This window comes from Juglans regia, chromosome 14 (genome assembly GCF_001411555.2).
Source record: "Juglans regia cultivar Chandler chromosome 14, Walnut 2.0, whole genome shotgun sequence".
Classification (NCBI taxonomy): Eukaryota; Viridiplantae; Streptophyta; class Magnoliopsida; order Fagales; family Juglandaceae; genus Juglans; species Juglans regia.
In genome coordinates, this window is record NC_049914.1 from 17,523,027 (window position 1) to 17,543,514 (window position 20,488).

The 20,488-nt window shown below is 32.2% G+C and overlaps 2 protein-coding genes and 1 non-coding gene across 4 annotated transcripts in view; 1 reads left to right on the forward strand and 2 right to left on the reverse strand.

Moving 5' to 3' along the window:
• The window catches only part of LOC109013990 (structural maintenance of chromosomes protein 3), a 41,248-nt gene extending 37,724 nt beyond the window's left edge, over nt 1-3,524 (reverse strand). The window contains exons 1-3 of one of the 2 annotated variants that reach the window (XM_018996281.2): nt 3,213-3,524; nt 2,132-2,172; nt 1,957-2,032 (exon numbers count right to left, since the gene is read on the reverse strand). In XM_018996281.2, the coding sequence (XP_018851826.1) occupies nt 1,957-2,032; nt 2,132-2,146 (91 nt within the window). In that variant the 5' untranslated portion in view covers nt 2,147-2,172; nt 3,213-3,524. The remainder of the gene's footprint in view (nt 1-1,956; nt 2,033-2,131; nt 2,173-3,212) is intronic. The other variant, XM_018996279.2, reaches the window with a different exon arrangement.
• Nucleotides 3,525-12,317: 8,793 nt separating this feature from the next.
• Nucleotides 12,318-12,397, forward strand: LOC118344639. Its single transcript, XR_004798418.1, has one exon. It is a non-coding gene; the product is annotated as a small nucleolar RNA R21 (small nucleolar RNA).
• A 6,488-nt stretch (nt 12,398-18,885) lies between these two features.
• Nucleotides 18,886-20,226, reverse strand: LOC109014030 (protein FAR1-RELATED SEQUENCE 5-like). The gene is made up of 2 exons (XM_018996340.2): nt 19,675-20,226; nt 18,886-19,578 (listed from the first exon to the last, which is right to left on the reverse strand). Exons 1-2 carry the CDS (start codon nt 20,224-20,226, stop codon nt 18,886-18,888), a joined length of 1,245 nt encoding a protein of 414 aa, XP_018851885.2.
• Nucleotides 20,227-20,488: the final 262 nt, after the last annotated feature.

Sequence of the window (20,488 nt, forward strand, 5' to 3'; positions counted from 1 at the left end):
ATTTTTTATTCAACTTTTTGTCCATAAAAATCTTAAATCAAATTATTTCACTACCATTCACAAATTATTTCACTATTATTCACAAATTTCTCATCTTATCTGTGTAACCAAACGAGGCCTAAGAGGCATGACCCATGATAATCCAATTCCCGCAAAATAGCCATCCCACATGGTCCTGGCCAACTCGCAATGTAAAAGCAAATGATCTATTGATTCACCATTCTTCTTACACATGCAACACCAGTCCAACACCATTAGCCGTCATTTTCTCAGATTATCTATGGTGAGAATCTTACCCCAAGGATATTGTCCAAACAAAAAAAACTGCTTTTAGAGGAGCTTTTGTCTCCCAAATATTCTTCCATGGAAAGGTGTTCATTCCTGAGCTTGTTAAAACTTGGTGGAACGATCTGACTGTGAATTTACCTTTCTTGGAAGGGCTCCAATTCATCTTATCTATGGTACCCTCCATCATGTTTATGGATTACATTCCATTAAGGGGAGCCACTAGAGAAGACCACAAGGTCAACTATCATTGCATCCTTCGCTCGTTCAAGCTCAAAATTGGTAGGGAATGTGTCTTGGAAGCTTTGTTCACCGCACCATATGTCGTACCAAAATCTAACTCGAGAACCATCACCCGCCACAATGTGTGCATGTCTCTAGAAGATATCCCATCCTTTTCTAATGCATTTCCACAGACCGCATACCTCATTCAAGCATCATCCTCCCTAAGCCTCTCCAAACTTTGAATCAATAACGGACTTCCATAAAGTCCCCCTTTCATGTTGGTACCACCACAACCATTTACCCAACAAAACTTGGTTGAATTTCATCAAGTTAAGGATCCCCAATCCCCCACCAGAAATTGGTATACAAACAATTGACCAATTTACAAATCCCCAATCCAAATCTTATTAGGAGACTAAGGCCCCGTTAGGATTCAGAGATGAATTGAGATGGTTTTAAATAAGTTGAATAAAATATTGTTAGAATATTATTTTTTAATATTATTATTGTTTTGTGATTTGATAAAGTTAAATTATTTATTATATTTTGTATGGAAATTAGAAAAAAGTTGTAATGATAAGTTGAGATGAATTTCCAATCCAAACCAGGGCTAAGAGACAATCCAGAATCAATTAGGAGTCCTAAACCTTCTCAAAAACTGAACACAGCTTCTAAAAATACCCAATCTGCCTGTCACGCATCTCTCTCATTGAAAACCTAAAGATTTCTTCGAACATCAGCTATACACTTCTAATGTACGCCGCCAGATCGATAGACCATCTTTTTCTACATTGCAAGGTTGCAAGGGAGTTATGGGCTGGCATATTTAGTAGAGCCGGGTTGAATTGGGTTATTCTCAAGAGTGTGGTGGAGCTCCTAGCATGTTGGAATAGGCATCATCATAGCTCTAAACTGGCAACGACATGGAGGATGGTTCCTTTGTGCTTATTGTGGTGTATATGGATGGAAAGAAATGAGAGGTGGTTCAACAACAAGGAGAGAGTTGTGGGGGAATTATGGAACTTCTTTGTATTTTCTTTGGTTCAATGGCTTTCTGCTATAGTTTTAAAGGGAGGGAGTGTTCATGAGTTTTTGCTATCTTTTCAGCTTTCTAGAATGTAATTATGTTCTCTTTTGTATACTTCATGTGTACATAGGCTTTGCCTAGTTTCATTCGATCAATAAAGTTTCTTACTGATCAAAAAAAAAAATGTATGCCGCCAGCCTTAAGGAAGAACGGCCTAAATTTTCTCCCACAAAACCCTCAGAAGCTCATACAGGATATTAGTCACTATTAACCAGAATTAAATTATATTTCTCATTTCATAAGGAACTAAAGCAGCAATAAACAAACAGACATGAAATTTTTTATACTAATTTATCAGGAAATAAAAAGTATTGAGCAAAAGCAGGAAAATTATCATATCCAAGGTAGAAAAGCATTACCAACACAATTAATTTTAGAACTGAAAGGCTCAGTTGCAATTTGTTCTCTGTAGCTCTTAAACCCTTCAATTATAACCTAAATTTCAAACCGCAGATGTCAAAAGATATCTAATAATTTAACTGAAAGGGACCATCAAGAAAACATATGACAACACTTCAAATGTCTTCGTATTACCTGCTTGATGTACATGCTGAAGTTAGCAGATTATCCAACCTCTGCATGAGAATTTGAATGAAAAACTATCAGGCAGCTGTTGATATTAAATGCACAAGTCAAACGCGTTGTACAAGACTTCTAAACCATATAATTAGCATATCCACAAACAAGATACGATGTTAAGCAGTTCCTAAACGCTAACTAAACAACTCCCAAGCTAAGAACTGTGGAATTGGATTGCACCTTTGCACTTATTAATAAAGATCTTCTTACTTATCTAAAAACAAGAAAAAAGTTAAGAACTGTGGGAAAATTATTTTGCAACGGCTGTACATGCCATTTGACTGGAATTTCTTTTCAATACAGTGCAGTACTTTCAAAATACCAGCCAAGCAATGCCCAAGTTAATCGCTGTTCTATCAGCGTATCAAAAGTACTTTTCATGCTGTTCTGAAACAAAAAAATCAAGGCAATGATAGAATTCAAATCACAGACATACTTCCTAAATGCTAAAGAAATAAAGATTACGCAAATCAGCGTGTCTGAATTACTTTATATGCTTTCTAAACCCTAAAACCTAAGCAATTTCTGCTTCTGAAGCGAGAAGACCAACTCCACAAGCAGCCATATAAAGCTAAAACACCCGCATAGGTGACGGTTCTGAATCCAAAGCAAGAGCTGGTTAATTGGACTCCGAGGCTAGCCTACTTCTAATGCTGAAAACGAAGTATGTGTCCGAAATTAAAGGGCAAAAGCGCAGAAATGAAAGAAAACCTTGGTCGGAGATGACTCTAGGGTTTCACAAACTGCAAAATGTTTATTATATTTTTCTTTGCACAGCTGAAGCTAAAAATCACAGTAGGAGAACTTAATTCAAAGCAAGAGCTGGTTAATTGAGCTCCAAGGCTAGCCTACTTCTCGTGCTGAAAACAAAGTATGTGTCCGAAATTAAAGGGCAAAGGCGCAGAAGTGAGAGAAAACCTTGGTCGGAGTTGAGTCTAGGGTTTCACTAACAGCAAAATTTATATTAAGTTTTTCCGCGCACAGTTGAAGCTAAAACTCACAGTAGGAGAAGTGGAATATGTCAGAAAAGGCTTACCAGATGAAGCTGGAAACGAAACACATCTACTACAGAGAGAGAGGGAGATAGACAGAGAAATGGAGGATCCGAGTCGACAGAAGGGCAAGTGTTCTGACTTCTGAGGAAGCTTCCGAAAACAGGAAGGTAAGGAAAGTTGGAGGTAGTTAGGGTGCGGATTAGAACGCCAAAGATTCGATAATGCTGGGTTGGAGTTGGAGGTAAAGGCGGCAAACCAGAACGATAGATTTTGCATAGGCCTTAAAAATAAAAACAGCATGCGGGAAGTATCGCGATTTTGCTGGGTTGCCAATACGGGACAGATCCCAATCCAAACCAACACGAAATTCGGATTTGAATTTAGGCCTGGTTAACACCCGGTGGTAGCTGGTACAAATTAGTAATTTACAGTTTTGAGGTTAGAAGTTTGTGTTAGTTCATAGGTTGAAACTATTTATGATAATAAAATCTGACCTTTGGGATATAAAATATGATTTTGGATTAGCTGGATACTTTGGTGGTATTGTGGTGACGGATTCACCTTTAGAATAATAACTATGGTTCAAACTAGACATTTCACAGTTGGGAGGGACTCCTCTAGTTACATCCAGAAAAAATTGATACGTTAGTCGTCCATGCCTCTCTTTTTACTTAAAAAAAAATGTCTCGTTTGGTTACAGATATGAGATGAGATAAAAGTTTAAAATTGAAAAAAAAAATTTAATATTTTTGTTGTTTTAAAATTTGTAAAAATTGAATTTTTTATTAAATTTTATATGAGAGTTTGAAAAAATTATAATCATGATATGAGATGAGATAGTTTATATTATGTAACCAAACGAGGCCTTAATATAATTAAAATGGATTTGATGTCTTAAGACACGATAAACAAATCAAGAGCAGATTAATCCGCTTAACTCAAAATTAATATACAATAATTCCTTCAAATTTTTTTTAAAATTAAAATTTTATTATTATTCGATTATAATATTAATATTTCTCAATATGCTTATGATTTTTTGTTGGAATCGTAATTATGGACCTATGCTCCTATTTTTTATTGTTGGGTTTGTAATATTTGTTTTATTATTAGTGAAAATTTGAAAAATATTAATATTTTGTTAGTATAGATATTGTGGCAACTAATAAATATAGATTTTAATTTTTATGTGAAATTATGTTAATTAAGTTAAATGAGTTGTGCGTGTTAGTTCAACATATTTACATGAAACGGATTGAAATAAATCGTGTAGTGTTGACATATTTCTAACTAATTATTAAACGGATTAAAACGCGTGACACGACACGACCTATTATTTAAATAGGTCATATTAAAATTTTAAAGTCTAACTCATTTAACTTATTAAGTCGTATTTGAATTGACTCATAAAATCGAATGTCCACGACTTGACACTGCATCGAATACAAATTGTCACGCTTAAGATAAATAGCATTTCTAGCATCTAAGAGCACTGTGCCTAGTCAAGTTTTGCCTAACTTTTATTAAAGTGGTCTGTATTAGATCGTAGTCAGAATTCCAATGCTCCACATTAGAGTTACAGCAAAGTCAAACTATTCTCCAAATTTGGAGTTCTACTGTTCATCTCCTAAATAATTTTTTAGTATAAGAATATTCTCCAAGTTCTATTTTTTAGTTATCATTTTCATTTCTTTCTTTTTTTTTCTCTTCCTTTAGTTGAAGTGTATTTTTGTATAATTAGGTCGAGGAAAAAACATAATTGAGAAAATTAATTTTAAGTAAAAATTAATTATTAATTAGTATATGGAGTGTATTTATAAAATCTTTAAAAAATATATTATTAAAATACATAATATTATATTATTATTTTGATTTTAGAAATGATAATCCAATATAAATTAATATCTCCATTGACTTTGACTTTAATCAAACCACAACTAATCTGCGTTTAAATGTTAAATTGAGTTGAGTTGAGTTAAGTTGAAAGATGAAAGTTGAATAAAATAATATTAAAATAATATTTTTTAATATTATTATTATTTTAAGATTTAAAAAAATTAAATTATTTATTATATTTTGTGTAAAAATTTAAAAAAATTATAATAATAAAATGAAATGAATTGAGATGGATTTGAAATCTAAATTCTATTTAGACTTTGGATCTATACCATTGTCACTACTCTAAGGGTTCTATTATACGCTACTCTCGATGCGGTGTTTTTTTTAAGAGTATATTTAGCATTTTGAATAATTATTTGAGGTGCTTTGAGCTGTACTTTTTATTGAATTTTATGAACTTAAATTAGAAAACTAGAATTAATTTTTTAAAATATATTTTTTTTATTTTTCTAAAAGTTCTTTAATTTTTATGTTTTTTAATTGTCATTAAAATTTAGACAAATATTATGATAAAAATTTGAGATAGTAAATATTTTTTAAATTGAAATACGTTACATTTGAAGTTGAAAGGTCTTTTCAAAAATTTTAAGAATAATCAAACCACAACATAAGTCTGTTCGGATATTTAAAATATCTCAATATATATGTAAATAGTAGTAAAAAAATCTAAATTAAGATGTTTTATTTTATGAAATTAAATTAGAAAGCTAGAATTAATTTTTTAAAATATTTTGTTTTGATTTTTCTAAAAGTTGCTTTAATTTTTATGTTTTTTAATTGTCATTAAAATTTAGACAAATATTATGATAAAAATTTGAGATAGTAAATATTTTTTAAATTGAAATACATTTCATTTGAAGTTGAAAGGTCTTTTTGAAAATTTTAAGAATAATCAGACGACAGGATATTTAAAATATCTCAATATATATGTAAATAGTAGTAAAAAAATCTAAATTAAGATGTTTTATTAGATTTTAAAAAATTGGAGAGAAAAGATTGAATAAAAATATTATAAATTTAAGAAATTATTTAAATATTATTTTTTAATATTATTTTTATTTTAAAATTTTAAAAAATTATATTATTTTTTTTTCTTTTATTTTGGAGGTTGAGAAAGTTATAATGATTAAGTAATTATTAGATAAAAATAGTTGAAAATTTAAAATTGAAAATATTTTGTATTTGAGTGATGTTAAAAAAAATCTAAAAACACTTAAAAACAATTGTATTGTCAAACAGAGCCATAATATTTTGTTGTTGGACCATTCCCGCTTGTTCCGGGGGTTGCAAGTTGGGTTCGCTCTCATATGACCCTTGTAATTTAAATCTAATAATTTTTTAAGTAATGATATACCTACAATTAGCTTACAACTAGTTTACAATTCATTTTAAATCAATCAATGTAATAGTAACACTTTATTAAAAAATAATTTCAATTTAGCTTAACTACCTTTCATTTTAAGTAAAGTTGTAGAGTAATCGTAAATTTATCATTTTCCAACATTCTTTTTATAAAAATAAAAAAAAGCTATTATATAAATTTGTTTGTATCGGAATATCTCATAACAGTTTTATAAATCTCTTACATGTTTTAAAGGGAGATTATCGTTCAGGTCTGTTGGGTTTGTAATTTTTTTAAAAATTGATAACTACAATTTAAAAAGCATAAAACTGATAAGGACAATGTTTGGTGCCTTCCAAATGTGTCTCAAAAGTGTCCCTAATATTATATAAAAAAAAATATATTAAATCATATAAAGATAAATTAAAATAAAGTTCAGAGACAAAAAAATTAATGAAAATTAGAAGAAATTAGAGATTTCATAGTATTAATATTTCTTTATAAAACTTTTCATATGATTTTATAGTTTTATTAGTTTATAAGTTTTTAATATTATTTTTAATTTTGCTTATAATTTTTTATTTTATGTATTTAATAAGTATTTAATATTTTTAAAAATTTTATGGGTTTTATTTATCATTTTGTTGATTTTCGTAGATTTTATAACTTTATTTTATTTTAAAGCTTTTTTCTCTTTTACTGTTTTTTAAATCTTTACTATTTGTTGTTGTTTGTATAAATATGACATGTGTCCATTTTTGTAAGGACGTGTCATATAACTGCCACATTAGTTTTTTTTAGGGTTGAATAAAATTTTGAAAATCTGATTTCAAATCTAGCTCCGCTCCGACTTCGACAAATGGAGTTGGAGTCAGATTTCTTTTTTAATTTGCCAGTTAGAATCAAAAGTATCGTTGGACCGACCTGACACATCTAACTCTGAATCCGACTCCGATATTGTACATATTTTATAAAAATATATATTTATCTATATATTTATTATATATACTAATATAGTTATATAGTTATATAACTAGAGTTTATATAGTTAAATTTAATTATATACTAGTATGAGCTAATTATTATAAAACTAAACAAAACTCAAAGCTGGAAGCCCAAATCTGACTCTAACTCCAACTTGACTCTGCTCTAATAAGTCAAAGTTAGAGTTAAATCGAAACCTACATAAATTAGAGTCGGAGTCAGAGTTCGGATTTAAACTCCGACTAATCAAAGCTCACCCCTAAGTTTTTTGGTTAGGAGATTGATAGCATACTAATAAAGGGACCATTTTGAAAGCGGACCCTAATCGCAGGTGCTAAATCTAAACTTTTTAAACCTTAGGTACTACTTTTGAAAAAAATGTAAATCCCATTTACCTAAACAGTAATTTTCCCTTTTAAAATTGAACATTTATCTAGTTTTAATATTTTATCATCCAAGTGTTAGAACCAATTAAATTATATTTACAATCAGAAAGTTTAGAATATACTCTTGTGAGAGGTTTTAGGATTTATTTGTTATAGTAATTGAGATAAGATGTTGGGCCCTTCAATAATTCCTCAAACTCATCTCAACTCATCTCATATAATTATTACAATTTTTTTTAAATTCTCACACTAAATATAATAAAAAATTTAACTTTTTCAAATCTCAAAACAATAATAATATTAAAAAAATATTCTAACAATATTTTATTCAACTTTCAACTTTTATTTCATCTCAATTCACTATCCATACTGCACCTAATGAAAAGTATTTTCTAGATTGTTTTTTATGAAAACATGTTTGGATTCATAATAGAAATTTTTTTAGAAAATTTTCAAAATATGTTTGTAAGAACTTTTGTGAGATGTTCTTTTAAAATAATTTGTGAACATTATTTTGGTTTGAATGTTGCTAGTTAGTCTTATGAGTTTGCTCCCTCAAACTTACCATAAGTGTAATTGTACTTTTTTTTCTCTTTCTTTCAAATTATTTTAAACATCTTTAAACATTAAAAAAAAAATACATGACTTAAGTAATAGTCAATTTTTTAAACATTAAGAAAAAAATTAAAATACCCAAACGGTAATTTTGAATAAGCAAAATAGGAGGACAAATATAATTTTCCTTTTAGTTTTTTTATAAGAGAAATCAAGATAAGATGTCTTGACAGTAAATACGTTTTGGACCGTTTTGATCTAAATATATTTTGATTAAAAATATGTTTGGAAGAGCTTTTATGAGAGTCTCTTAAAGTTTTGTGAAAACTTTTTATTTTTGTTTATTACAGAAATCAAGATAAGATGTCACAATGAAAATTAATAATGTGCTTATTTAGATATAAAATTATTTGGATTGGAAATGAATTTTTTTATATATATAAAAAATACATCAAAAATAAATGAGTAGAACCGATATTTTAAGTATGACTGTTTATCCAGATTCCAGCCTGGGAATCCGGGTATACTCGGACCAGAACCCGAGTTTTAAACCCGAGCCAAAACTCGGGCCGGGTTAGCACGGGTCAGAAGCGGGCTGGAACTCGGATGAATTCAGATTTTTTAAAACCCGGATTCCGGATTGAACCCGGGTGTTTTTTTTTTTTTCTTCTTCTTCTTCTTCTTCAATGTTGGAGTACATGACTTTCCTCAAAGACTCCTCTGACCACTTCATTTTCTCTTTTCTTACTTTGCTTGGAACCATTCTAGAAGTTGAAGAATAGAGGTTCTCCGGTTTGGATAACGACTGGAGATGGTTCTTGGTGTTTTGCTGAGTGGATCTTATAATATAATTCCGCCTACAAATACTCATTTGGTCTGTCATGGCCTCCACCACTCTAACACTGGCTGCCACAATAGCTGATCTGCTTATTGAACTCATCTTCTACTTTTCACGAGACGGTTATTTGCTCTTCAAATTAGAAAGAAACAAACTACAAACTTCATGTAGCAAATAAAACTATGAGGAAAATGGCATGGAGGGGCCTCTAATACATAACTAGAGTGATGGAAAGTTGGATTCATGGGACGATCAAGTTGTAAGTTTGGAAAAAACCAAGAGCGAGCATTAAAGCGTTTGCTAGTGGTTTTGGGGACTAGGGACTATACACTCAGCGGCGAGGTTGATGGTGGCGTTGAAACTTTCTCACATCAAGGGTAGTCAACTTTTACATGTGTACGTGAGGCGTGGGAAGAAAACACTTTCTCACATCAAGGGTAGTCAACTTTTACATGAACAACTTTCATAGTACAAAAAAGTCTTCCGGGGAGCGAGAGAGATATATATTATGGCTGGCTAAAAGTAAAGAGAAAATATATTTACAATCATGAATTGTACAACCGCTACGTAATCGCTTTGAAAAAAGTAAATAAGACATGTGACCGATATGAAAAAAATTAATTTTTTAATAGTAGACCATATTCTTTTTCAAAATATTTACGCACTTTACAGTTGTATGTATAATTACTCAAAAATAAAAGTACATGAAAATACGATTCTCAATCATTACAGATATATGCATATATATATATAATATCCTGAATTTAATTAAGACTTTTTAGCCAATGACATAATGGGCCATTTTTAAAATTTTATTTTTTTTATACTGTACCTATAATTGGTAGTTTTTGGATTTAAAACTAGATACCCAGACAGGGTGTGCCCAGATTTCACAATCCGAGTTCCAGTTTGAATTTGTCCCGGGCCGAAACTGGAATCCGATTTCCCAAATTTCAGACTGGACAGAAAAAAAATCCAATCTGGATGAACAATCATACTTTGCTCTAGTTAAAAGAGAGAACAAAAAATATTTTATTCATTATATTTTGAAACTCGGTATGTTTTAAACAAAACAGCATAACATTCCATTCATATAGTATATGAAGGGACAATTAAGAGTTGTTTTGTACGTCTTTTCCATCAATCTTTGATTTACCATAATCTACTTTTAAATTAAATTTAGAAAAAAGTATAGTATGTATGATAAGATTAGTAAATCTTTTTTCGATAGAAATAGGATATTTTAATTATTGCAAAACATTATTATGAAGTTTATAATTTATTTCAAAATTTGTTGTTCATGTCCATGACGTGCAAGCCCAATAGAAACTCTTTTAGAAAATTGAAACCTATTTGTAAAAATAAAATTTTTATAGTAAGATCCACTTTTTTTTACAGAACTTACACATATTTATACAAATTAATTTTGTATCCATCATTATTACTCAGAATTTTTTACTAACCTTGACACTTCTCCTTCTAATTCAACATTCTTTGTACATAAAAATTTAAGTCATTCCTCTGTAATTTACTTGTTTTTATTGACTTTTTTGTAATAAAGTTTTTTTTTATGCAAGAAAAATACTACTTAGGAGACCTTTTGACCAAATTTGTACAGAATAGGACACTCGTACGATTTGAGGGGCTGTGGTAACGTGCAGTAAAACTGTAAGAGCATGAACGAAAGAAAAATAAAATGAAAGAAATGATATTTATAATATAAATGTTTATGTTAAAGGAAAACCTTTAAAACTTCAAATGAATGCTTCATGTTTCTGCATATTATGCATCTTGATAAAAGTGTGATTCTCTACTTTTATTTATTTTAATGTTTATAATTAAGAAACTTTGGAAGGTAAGAAACTCAATATAATTATATGTAGAATTTATGGATCTCGAGCATTGAGATGTAAATTTTGTTGGGCTTTTTGTGTCGTGCCTGATTCTGTTTTGTGCCGATCAGATTTGATAACTCGACTCGACAAGGATTCATTGCGATTTTTTTTTGTAGATTTTCAATGAGACTAAAAATTTTTAACCCAATTTTAGCTCTTAGCCGGTCCTACCCCCAAACCCTAATTAGGGTTTTGCCACATATATATATATATATATATATATATATATATTGTACTTTTGTATGGCCACTCAATATATTTGCTGCATTGTGTATTTGAGTTTTAAGAAAATAAAATTTTCTATAATTTTATAGACATATGTATATTATCAAATCACGTAAATCCTATATCATATGTGATTGATTTTGTTTTTTTGGTTTACTTTTCTCTCATCATTACTGACGAATCTTATTGTGAAGGCCCACCTCTGGTATTGGTGAAATAGAACCACAAATTTTATTACGTGTACAATTCACTCTGCTGCAGAACAAAAATTCTACTTACAATCGGTTTGGGGAACCGGTGCAGAACCGTGTGCTACGTGGCGGTAAGCGACGTCGTTTACATTTTGAGGATGGGAATTCGTTTTCCTGCATAATTCGTGTTTTAACATTTCACATTCACGATCACTCCCGCTCGATTTCTTCCCTCCTCCCCATTCCCATCCTCCCCAATCCCATCGTCTTCCTCCACACTAGTTCGGCCAGCGTCGAAACGAGTATGCCGGCACCCTCTTCTCCCCATTCCCATCCACCAGTTCCACGAACCCACTTCGTCTTCTCCACCAGAGCCATGAAGTCGGTTCGTCTTCTCCACTATATCGGCAATCCGAAGCCTACAGAGCAGGTAAGCACTTGTACTCCTTTTCTCCTTGAACCCAAGACCCACAAACCCTGCTATCTCAGGCTCTTACCACATCACCGAATTAGCACCAACTTATTTGAACCCACGAAGCCCTGTCGTCTTCGAACACTAGATCTGAAATGTGAAGCCCACATAGCATCGAATCCCTAACCCCTAACCCTAACCATAACCCGTAAGCCTAACCTGTAACACTAACCCTAACCGTAACCGTAACCTGTAACCGTAATCGTAACCGTAACCCTAAACCGTAACCCGTAACCGTAACCCTAACCTCAAATAATTTGGCATAATCATCAATCGGGCTGATTTTCAAAATCAGGTTAGTTCTCTGATTGTTATAATTTCTTTTCTATTTTTGAGGTCCGATTAAGAATTTCACTTTGAATCCCTGTGAAGAATCATAAGAAAAATTAGAAGTAGTGGACTGAATTTATATTTGATGAGCAATGGATTCTGAGGGATGTGTATTGTATTTAATTAGTTAGAAAATATTAATGGATCGAGCTATTATTGTAAAGGATATGAATTTTTCTTCACTTCTAGGATGGAATTTGCTCTTGTGGTGATTATGCTCTTCTTATTGTAGGTTAAATCCGATTTCTTTGACTCCTTAAGTTGTGCACAGAAGCAAGGTTGGTGAGTTGAAAAAATCTTCCACTATATTTATCAACATTTTTTACTCTGAAACCTGCATTTCCTAAAAAAGGTAGACCTGGTTGATTGCCTCAATTGAATTCTATCAGGTTTTGCATTACTTTAGTGTTCACTCTGTGCTCGAGACTTCCATATGGTTTTATTTGTATATCAGTTTTTGGGTTACTTTAGTGTTCACTCTGTTGCAAGTATTAATCTCATAGTACTCGAGAGGCAAGTAATCTTAGGAAAATGATAGAAAATATAATAATTTGTTTGGAATGATGTTTTCTAATTTATCATTATATACTGTAACATGAGTCCTGAGCAAATGCTTTATGAGTTAAATGGTATGACTTGCAGTTTTCTTTTTCATTTTTTTAAATAGATATCATTGTATGCACCATTGAAATTCTTTGAATTGTCTTTGAGAATTTGATTTAAGTTTCTCCATGCTTGCATGCACGCATATGTGAATACATGCATTCATACATATATGTGTGTGTGTACTGGTATAAGCTTCTATCCCTTAATTCATTTATGATCCTAACAGAAGTTGAGAGGTGAAATTTAAGATCGATTTCTATATTTAGAACAAGAACTTGCTGCTGCAAAAGGGCATGAACAGGCACTACAAGAGCAGCTCTTGAAAGAGGTGAATGATTTTCAGGAGCAATTTAAAAAACAAATACAATCACACAGCGAACTTGAGGCATCCTTGTTCTCTTTTACTAGCCTAATTTCATGCGATGAATTGATGAATCCATTTGGTTTCATGTGATTTTATTTTCTTGTCTCAAAGAATAAAAGTTCTAGTTTAATACCTTGGGTTGGGTATAGGAAGGTCTGAATGCCAAATGGGTTTCTACATTCTTTATTGTGTCCAATGATGTGCAAGAGCAGACCCAATAGGTATATATATTCAAGAAGAGGTAGTACTCATATATATTCTTACTTTAAAAATATATATATATATATTTGCAAGTCTGTTTATTCACAAACGTCAAATACATTATTGTTGGGGAAATTTGTTGCATGAGTTAACACAATTTATAAAAAAGTATTTTTGTTTTAATATCTTAATAACTTTATATAATGGGTGATCACATCATCCATGATAATTGATGTTTTATCTACCAACTTATAAATAGTTCTAGAATATGGGCATTTCACTCAAACTCTTCATTACCATCTACCAATATTATTCTCTTTTCTTTCTTTTCTTTTTTTTTTCTTTTTTATTATATATATATTTTAATTCCATTAGGCTCAAACCCTCTTCAACTTTTTAATATCTATACCTAGCTGTCGTGTGACTCACTTCAACCCTAAATGATTAACCTGATCCCACCCCAGGTTAAGCAAAGTTTCAACTAAAGTTTGAGTACTCCTAGTACTATGCATGCACTTGGTTTCAGCCTCAGCATATATAAAGCATGAAAATAACTTGGAAAACTAGAAAAAAATTGCATTATTTGACGTCCTTGCAGCCCCATTTTAGACAGAGTACTTGTGTGCAAGTTTCGAACACTTTCTTTAAAAAAATAGGTAAATGTAGGATTCACATGGAAAAAATGTATTCTTTTAACAATGAATCACATTCTTTTTTGAAGAGAGTGCTCGAGACTTGCGCACTTTCTTTCATAAAACTTTGAGATTTGAGTTTTGAATTTTAGCATAAGTATAAACTTATGAACTTCATGATATTTTAAAAAATGTGTTTAATATTTATAATTCTTAAGAGGTAGAGATATGTTATATAACATTTTACAATAATTGGTAAGGGGGTGGGGGGTTTTCTAAATTTTTGGAGGTGGATATTTTCTCTACCAATTGTGGAATTGGGTTCGCACCCACATGGATTGTTTTGAGCTTTATTTATTTATGAGTGTATTTTTCATATGGAAGGGTATGTGTAAAATGAAGTGAGAGAGAGAGAGAGAGAGAGATATGATTAGTAGGTGAGATTTCATATTAGTCCTATTAAACAATGTTTTAATGGGCATTAATGTTAGGATTTGTGTGCAGATTTATGAGCTGTGAATGTATTGGACATAAAAATTATGTTTAATAATTTTACAGTCGGTTTACTTGATTAAGTAGTCGTATCTGTTGAATGTAATACCACTTTATTTAGAGTGTTTCAACTTATATTTCGATTACAGAAAAGGGAATATGAATAATTTTTTAGTTTCTTGTTAGTTTCTTTTTCTTTTTTTTTTCATTTTCTATCCAATTTTATAGACTGATGAGTAGTCAATATCATGAGGTTCTATCCAATTTCTCAATCTCCCTACTTTTCACCTGCCTTCACCTTCTTGATTTTTTAAAATAGAATTCAATTAAAGTTTTAAAATTTAAATCTCTTGTCATTGAAATATTAGATAAGAAAAGATTCATTGTCTCTGTCTTCATTGAAATATTAATAAATAGATTTTTTACCTTCATGGTTAATGTCCAATAATTGAATTAATTGGGAGTTAGTAAGTTATATTGAATTAATTTTTAGTCACCGAGTGCTGAATTAAAACAGCTCCTCATGGTTAATGTCCAACTATAGAGCCTGCCTCTTTCTTCTTCTACTTTCATGGCTTTACTTATCAATTTTAAATATGCATTGACTAATATAAGGGATCCATGGCTTAGTTTTTCAAAATCACGCATGGCATCATCCCAATCATCAGCTTTAGTTAATGATGATGTCATAGAATCACCAACTTGTTGGTGTGGTTTGAAAACACTACTAAAGATGTCTTACACTAAGAAAAATCCTGGAAGGATATTCTTTGTCTGCCCAAAGTATAATACGGTAAAGCAACTTTAAATTTGTTAGATTTTCATATTGATTTACTGATTGCGGGGTGTATAGGGATCCATGTTAACTTGGGAGTTTGTACTGTGTTCAGGGAGATGCGATGTGTGAATTCTTTGTGTGGGCGAATACATTTCAGTTGCTAGAGGAGAACATTTTATCAAGAGAGAATAAGGTTTCGAAGACGTGGGATGATGTATTAAAGCGCGAGTATGCCGTTTGTAAAAGGGAAGATAAAGTGAGAGAGATAGTGAAGAATCTTAGAAATGAAAAGTGAAAGTTATTGTGTTTGTATTGAGTTGTCACCTTTGTAGTAGTGTTCCCTTGGTTCAGATAAATTTCACATAAAAAGTTATTTTGTTGGATTAGATCATTAATTAATGTAGATGTTCCTTTTGGCTGGTTTATATAACTAGGTATTCGGGTTTGTTTTTGTTTTGCTTATCTTGTGAACTTGTTTTGTAAATTATTTGTGAAACTTGTGTAAAAATTGGACGTTGCTTATATATTTTGTACTGAAAGGTGTTGTACTGCTTATATCAGATGGGCAAGCTGTCATGAGATTTATTGGAACACATATTGCTGTTATTTTTCATTGTGGCTATATTCCATTTTGGTTTATTTTACTGATAGGTGTTCACTACCGTTATCAAATGAACACATCCTTTTGTTTTCTTTTACTATTATTTTTCGTTTACTGTTAGTTTTGAAAAATCAAAACCATTTACAAGCTGAATATATGGAGTACTGTGACAGACTATCTCTTTATGTTTACTGTCCACGTAGTTTTGAAATTTCTGAAGTAATTTCCCATGTAACGTACAAGTGCATGTCCTGGAGTAATTTCCATGTAATGTCCCATTACAAATCAAAGTCAAAAGTAAAACCAACTGCATTTATACATAGAAATCCTGGAGAAGTTTCTTCACACTATATGAACCTACAGGCCTCAGTTCTAAGATTGCATAAGTCAATATACATTTTAAGATAGGTCATATACATAGCCATAATTCTTGAAAGGAAAAAAATTGCTTGGTAGGCATCAGAATATAAGCCATGACTCCCAACTGTATGCTACTTTGGCTCATCAAGGACTCAAAACTTGTTGGATATATAAACAAGGGCAGACCAAACGGAGCAATTTCATTGTGACTATACATTTCTTGGGTTTAGGTGACTGCTTCCGGTCTTCATACTTACTAATCTGTCAACACAATCAATAAAAACTACCTCAAATACCGAACAAACCAGTAAATAACCAAACAATATATGCCATCAATAAAATCAATATAAGCAACTTTATTGGTGGTAATATTATTGCTGCTTTCAAACATTGAGATTGTTTAATTCCCATTTACCAAGAATATTATCAAACCAACAACGATATATATATATATATATATATATCTACGTTATGGGTAGCTGTCATTTATATTACATGTAGTAGTTGGTGCATGCAAAAGTACCATGCAGAATATAAACAACTACTGCACATTAAACCATCTGATCAATAAAGAAAGACAGAACAAAATAAACTCGATCCAACATTATATCTATATAGATTACCAATTAAGCTGCTTACAACCTTAACGCAGTTCCTAGCTCTTTGCCTCAATTTCTCTTATACCATGTGTGTTGCTTTTACCTAGATTTCGGAATGGACGCTAGACAGAGAGGCAATGGAAGACAAAAGCACACAACCCTTGGTTTTTGAAGCACGTAGTATGACTCTTTGATATTTGACACTGACACACACACAATCTATCGCTAATTAAACCACGTGATGAGTAGGAAGAGTTTTGAGTTCCAAACCAAAACAAACTTGACACTGAAATTTAAAAGATTATCTGACTTGGCCTGATAGATTGAAGCGAGAGACCAAATATGCAACTTCCAATGCTTGTGAATTAGACCTAAATCAAGATGGCAGCGATTCAATCTACATATAAGTCTTCTCAGCAAACAATAATTAATCATTAAATCAAAGAATGTATATAGAATGAAGGTATCTCTCAGATTTCATTCCAATGCATATGTGACATTAAATGACTGGAAGTCTGCGCAATTTTCAATGAAGATTAATGATTATCTGATACATACCAATGATCATCATATCATTGTCATGGTTGTGATCCATCAAACCCAAATTGCATTTGTAAAAAATATTAACTCATATTAATGTTCTGTCGACTAATATCATTAAAATATCGTTATAGTTTCGATCCACTTACGCTTTTTTGACTTTGAAGTACTATTTCTCAGGCTTGGGTTCCAGTAATGTCAACAATTGGTATGCTTTCTGGAATAGCCTGATGATAAATACTTGTAAAAAATATAGAAATAAATCATAACTCAAATAAAAATATATACTTATTATATTACCCTCGCGTGTCCAACATTGGAGAAATCCAAATCGGAAGAGCCAAATAGCCTCCTGCAAGTGTCCTCGACTGGTGTATCTTCCCCATTTCGCTAATAAAATAGTAACCAATTTGTCAGATAGCATTTATATGAAAATTTAAATAAACAAGGTAATATTACTAGTAATCACCTGTTTACATTTTCCCTTTTCCATAGCTTTCTTCATCTTCTCCTTAACTTTCCGTAGGTCTCTCTCTATCCTGGATGCTCTCCTCAGAGATGGGGGTCTACCTTTTCCTCACACAACACGTGGACTGAGTACTTTTGTTGAACTACCAATTGTAGTTGTGTCCTTTTGATGAGAACCAAGATGGACCTAGTCTTAAAGATCATTTGCAACTTCCAGATGGGCCAAGAAGATCAAGGAGACAATGTAACGATTGATGCAATCCACTTGGGATAAGTTTAGCAAGAGCCCAACATTCAAGATGGGGCTTGAAGGATGAAGATTCAGTTTTAATTCATTTGATTAGCTATGGAAGAGAGCAACGACAAGACTTAAAGGCTTTGAGCTCTTGAAGGGTTTCAACTTATTTAATTTATTTAAAGAACTTATGTTATTAGTTTAGAATAATTGAGTTTATTTTGGGAAGCACTTAATGGGGCCTATGCAAGGGCATGTTGGAAAAGTTATTAATTTATTGAACTAGGGTTAGGGTTACTGTAGCCGAGTACTGTAGCACGACACTGTTCATCCAGGGGCACTTTTGGAAGATGGAGGTTTATTTTGGCTAGGGTTTCATTAAGTTTTGTTTTAAATACTCTATGTAGGCTCATTCTAATCAGATTATGAAGTTTATGAAATTTGATGAATTTATTCATTGTGAGTTGAGTTTTACTCCTCTTGTTCTTACTTGAACTTTTGAACTTATCAAAGGTAAATCACAACCTTTGTGGCATTCCTCCTTTGTAATCTGGGTTCTTGAGACGGGTTCTTCAATGGGTCTAGATTTTAATATAATCTAGGTTCTTGAAACGAGTTCTCATCGGGTCTAGGTTCTCCATTCATTGGCTTGATTTTGGCTTTCTTTAGAAGTTTTCAAATTGATTGTGGGTTCAAGGGATTCCTTTCCCGCGGGTTCATATCATTTTGTTATGCCATCAACATTTAAACACTTTTCGGTCATCGATGGTGGTCCTTGGTCCACTTCATACAGGTCAATCATTGCATTTAACTTAGTTGTTGCATCCTCAGTATGTTTTTTCGAACTCGCCATACAAGTAATCATCGTATAACAGATATTCAACAGACTTGAATATCTATTAGCATCTTCCCGTTGATCCCCTGCGTCATAGCTGCTGTGGATTAACGTGTATATTCTTTTGATGTATTTCCTCCATCGATCCAAAATGTACCTATCTAGTATTGTCTTAATCCCGTTACATTTGAAGATGGCGAAAATGTGTCGGCACAGTATCCCCCTCATTTCAAATAAACCACAAGAACACTTGGCGACTGCATCATCCTCACAAAAATCCATTGAATGTGTAACCAGTTTAGTGAAATATTCAACACGAACTTCATCCTCTACCAGATAGGTCTTAGCATGAACATTTGACTTAAGTAAAATTGGGTCCAAGTCGATAATACCGGTAAGTTGGTGCTGAACTTTCCTGAATTTAGCATTTGTGTACAAATCTTTGTATCTATTTTCAATTGGAGATATAGAGATGCAGGGAGTTGTGACATTAAATGACTGGAAGTCTCCGTAATTTTCGTTCTCAAACTTCTTTTTCAAGGCATTATCATATTGATTGACAAACTCTTTCAAGTTTGTCTTAGCATGACCATAACCATAAAAAAAAGGCATTCATGCTCTCGCTCTGTTGCGTACTCATTCCAGCCCAAAAACATTTCTCAAGAAGGCTGGTACCCAATGCTCATGCTCAGTGTATAAACTCTGCAACCAGACATTCTCATGCAAGTTGTAGATGCTAATCAACTGATCCCAACAGTTTACAAACTCTTCCGACGTTTGGGTGTCATACACGCATTTCATTAGTGCAGTTTTCATTCCAGTTTTGTAAGAACCATAACAGCCAAGCTTTTCAGGGACTTTCTTAAGGATATGCCACAGGCAAAATCTATGTCGGCTTTCTAGGAAAATAATTGCAATAGCATTTTTTATGGCTCTGTTTTGGTCAGTGATAATAGTCTTCGGCGCTATACCATGCATACACTGCAACCAAGTTTGGAATAACCACACGAAGGTCTCAGTATCCTTAGAGGAAATCAAGCCAGCTTCCAACAAAATTGATTGTTCATAGTAGTTTACACCAACAAATGGCGCAAATGGCATCCCATATCGATTAGTCAAGTATGTGGTGTCGAAGATTACGACATTCCTGAAATATTGGTAGGCTGCTCTACTATGGGGGTCTACCCAGAATATATTTTTTAACCTCCCGTCATCATCCAAGTCCATTAGTGTAAAGAAACTCGAATTTTTGTACTGCATCCGTAAAAATAGTCTCGAAGCGCTCCAGCACCACCTGTGCCCAATCATAGATGTTGTGCCTTGTCAATGTAGTTATGGCAATCCTTTTCCAAAAATGGAGGTTCTCAAAACCACCCGCGCCCATAACAAGAGACTTGAAACTCCTATTCATTCGGATGCCGGCCAAATCATTTGCATCTAGGACTCTTTTAACGGATTCACTCACTTCTCTATTACATCAAAAAAAATG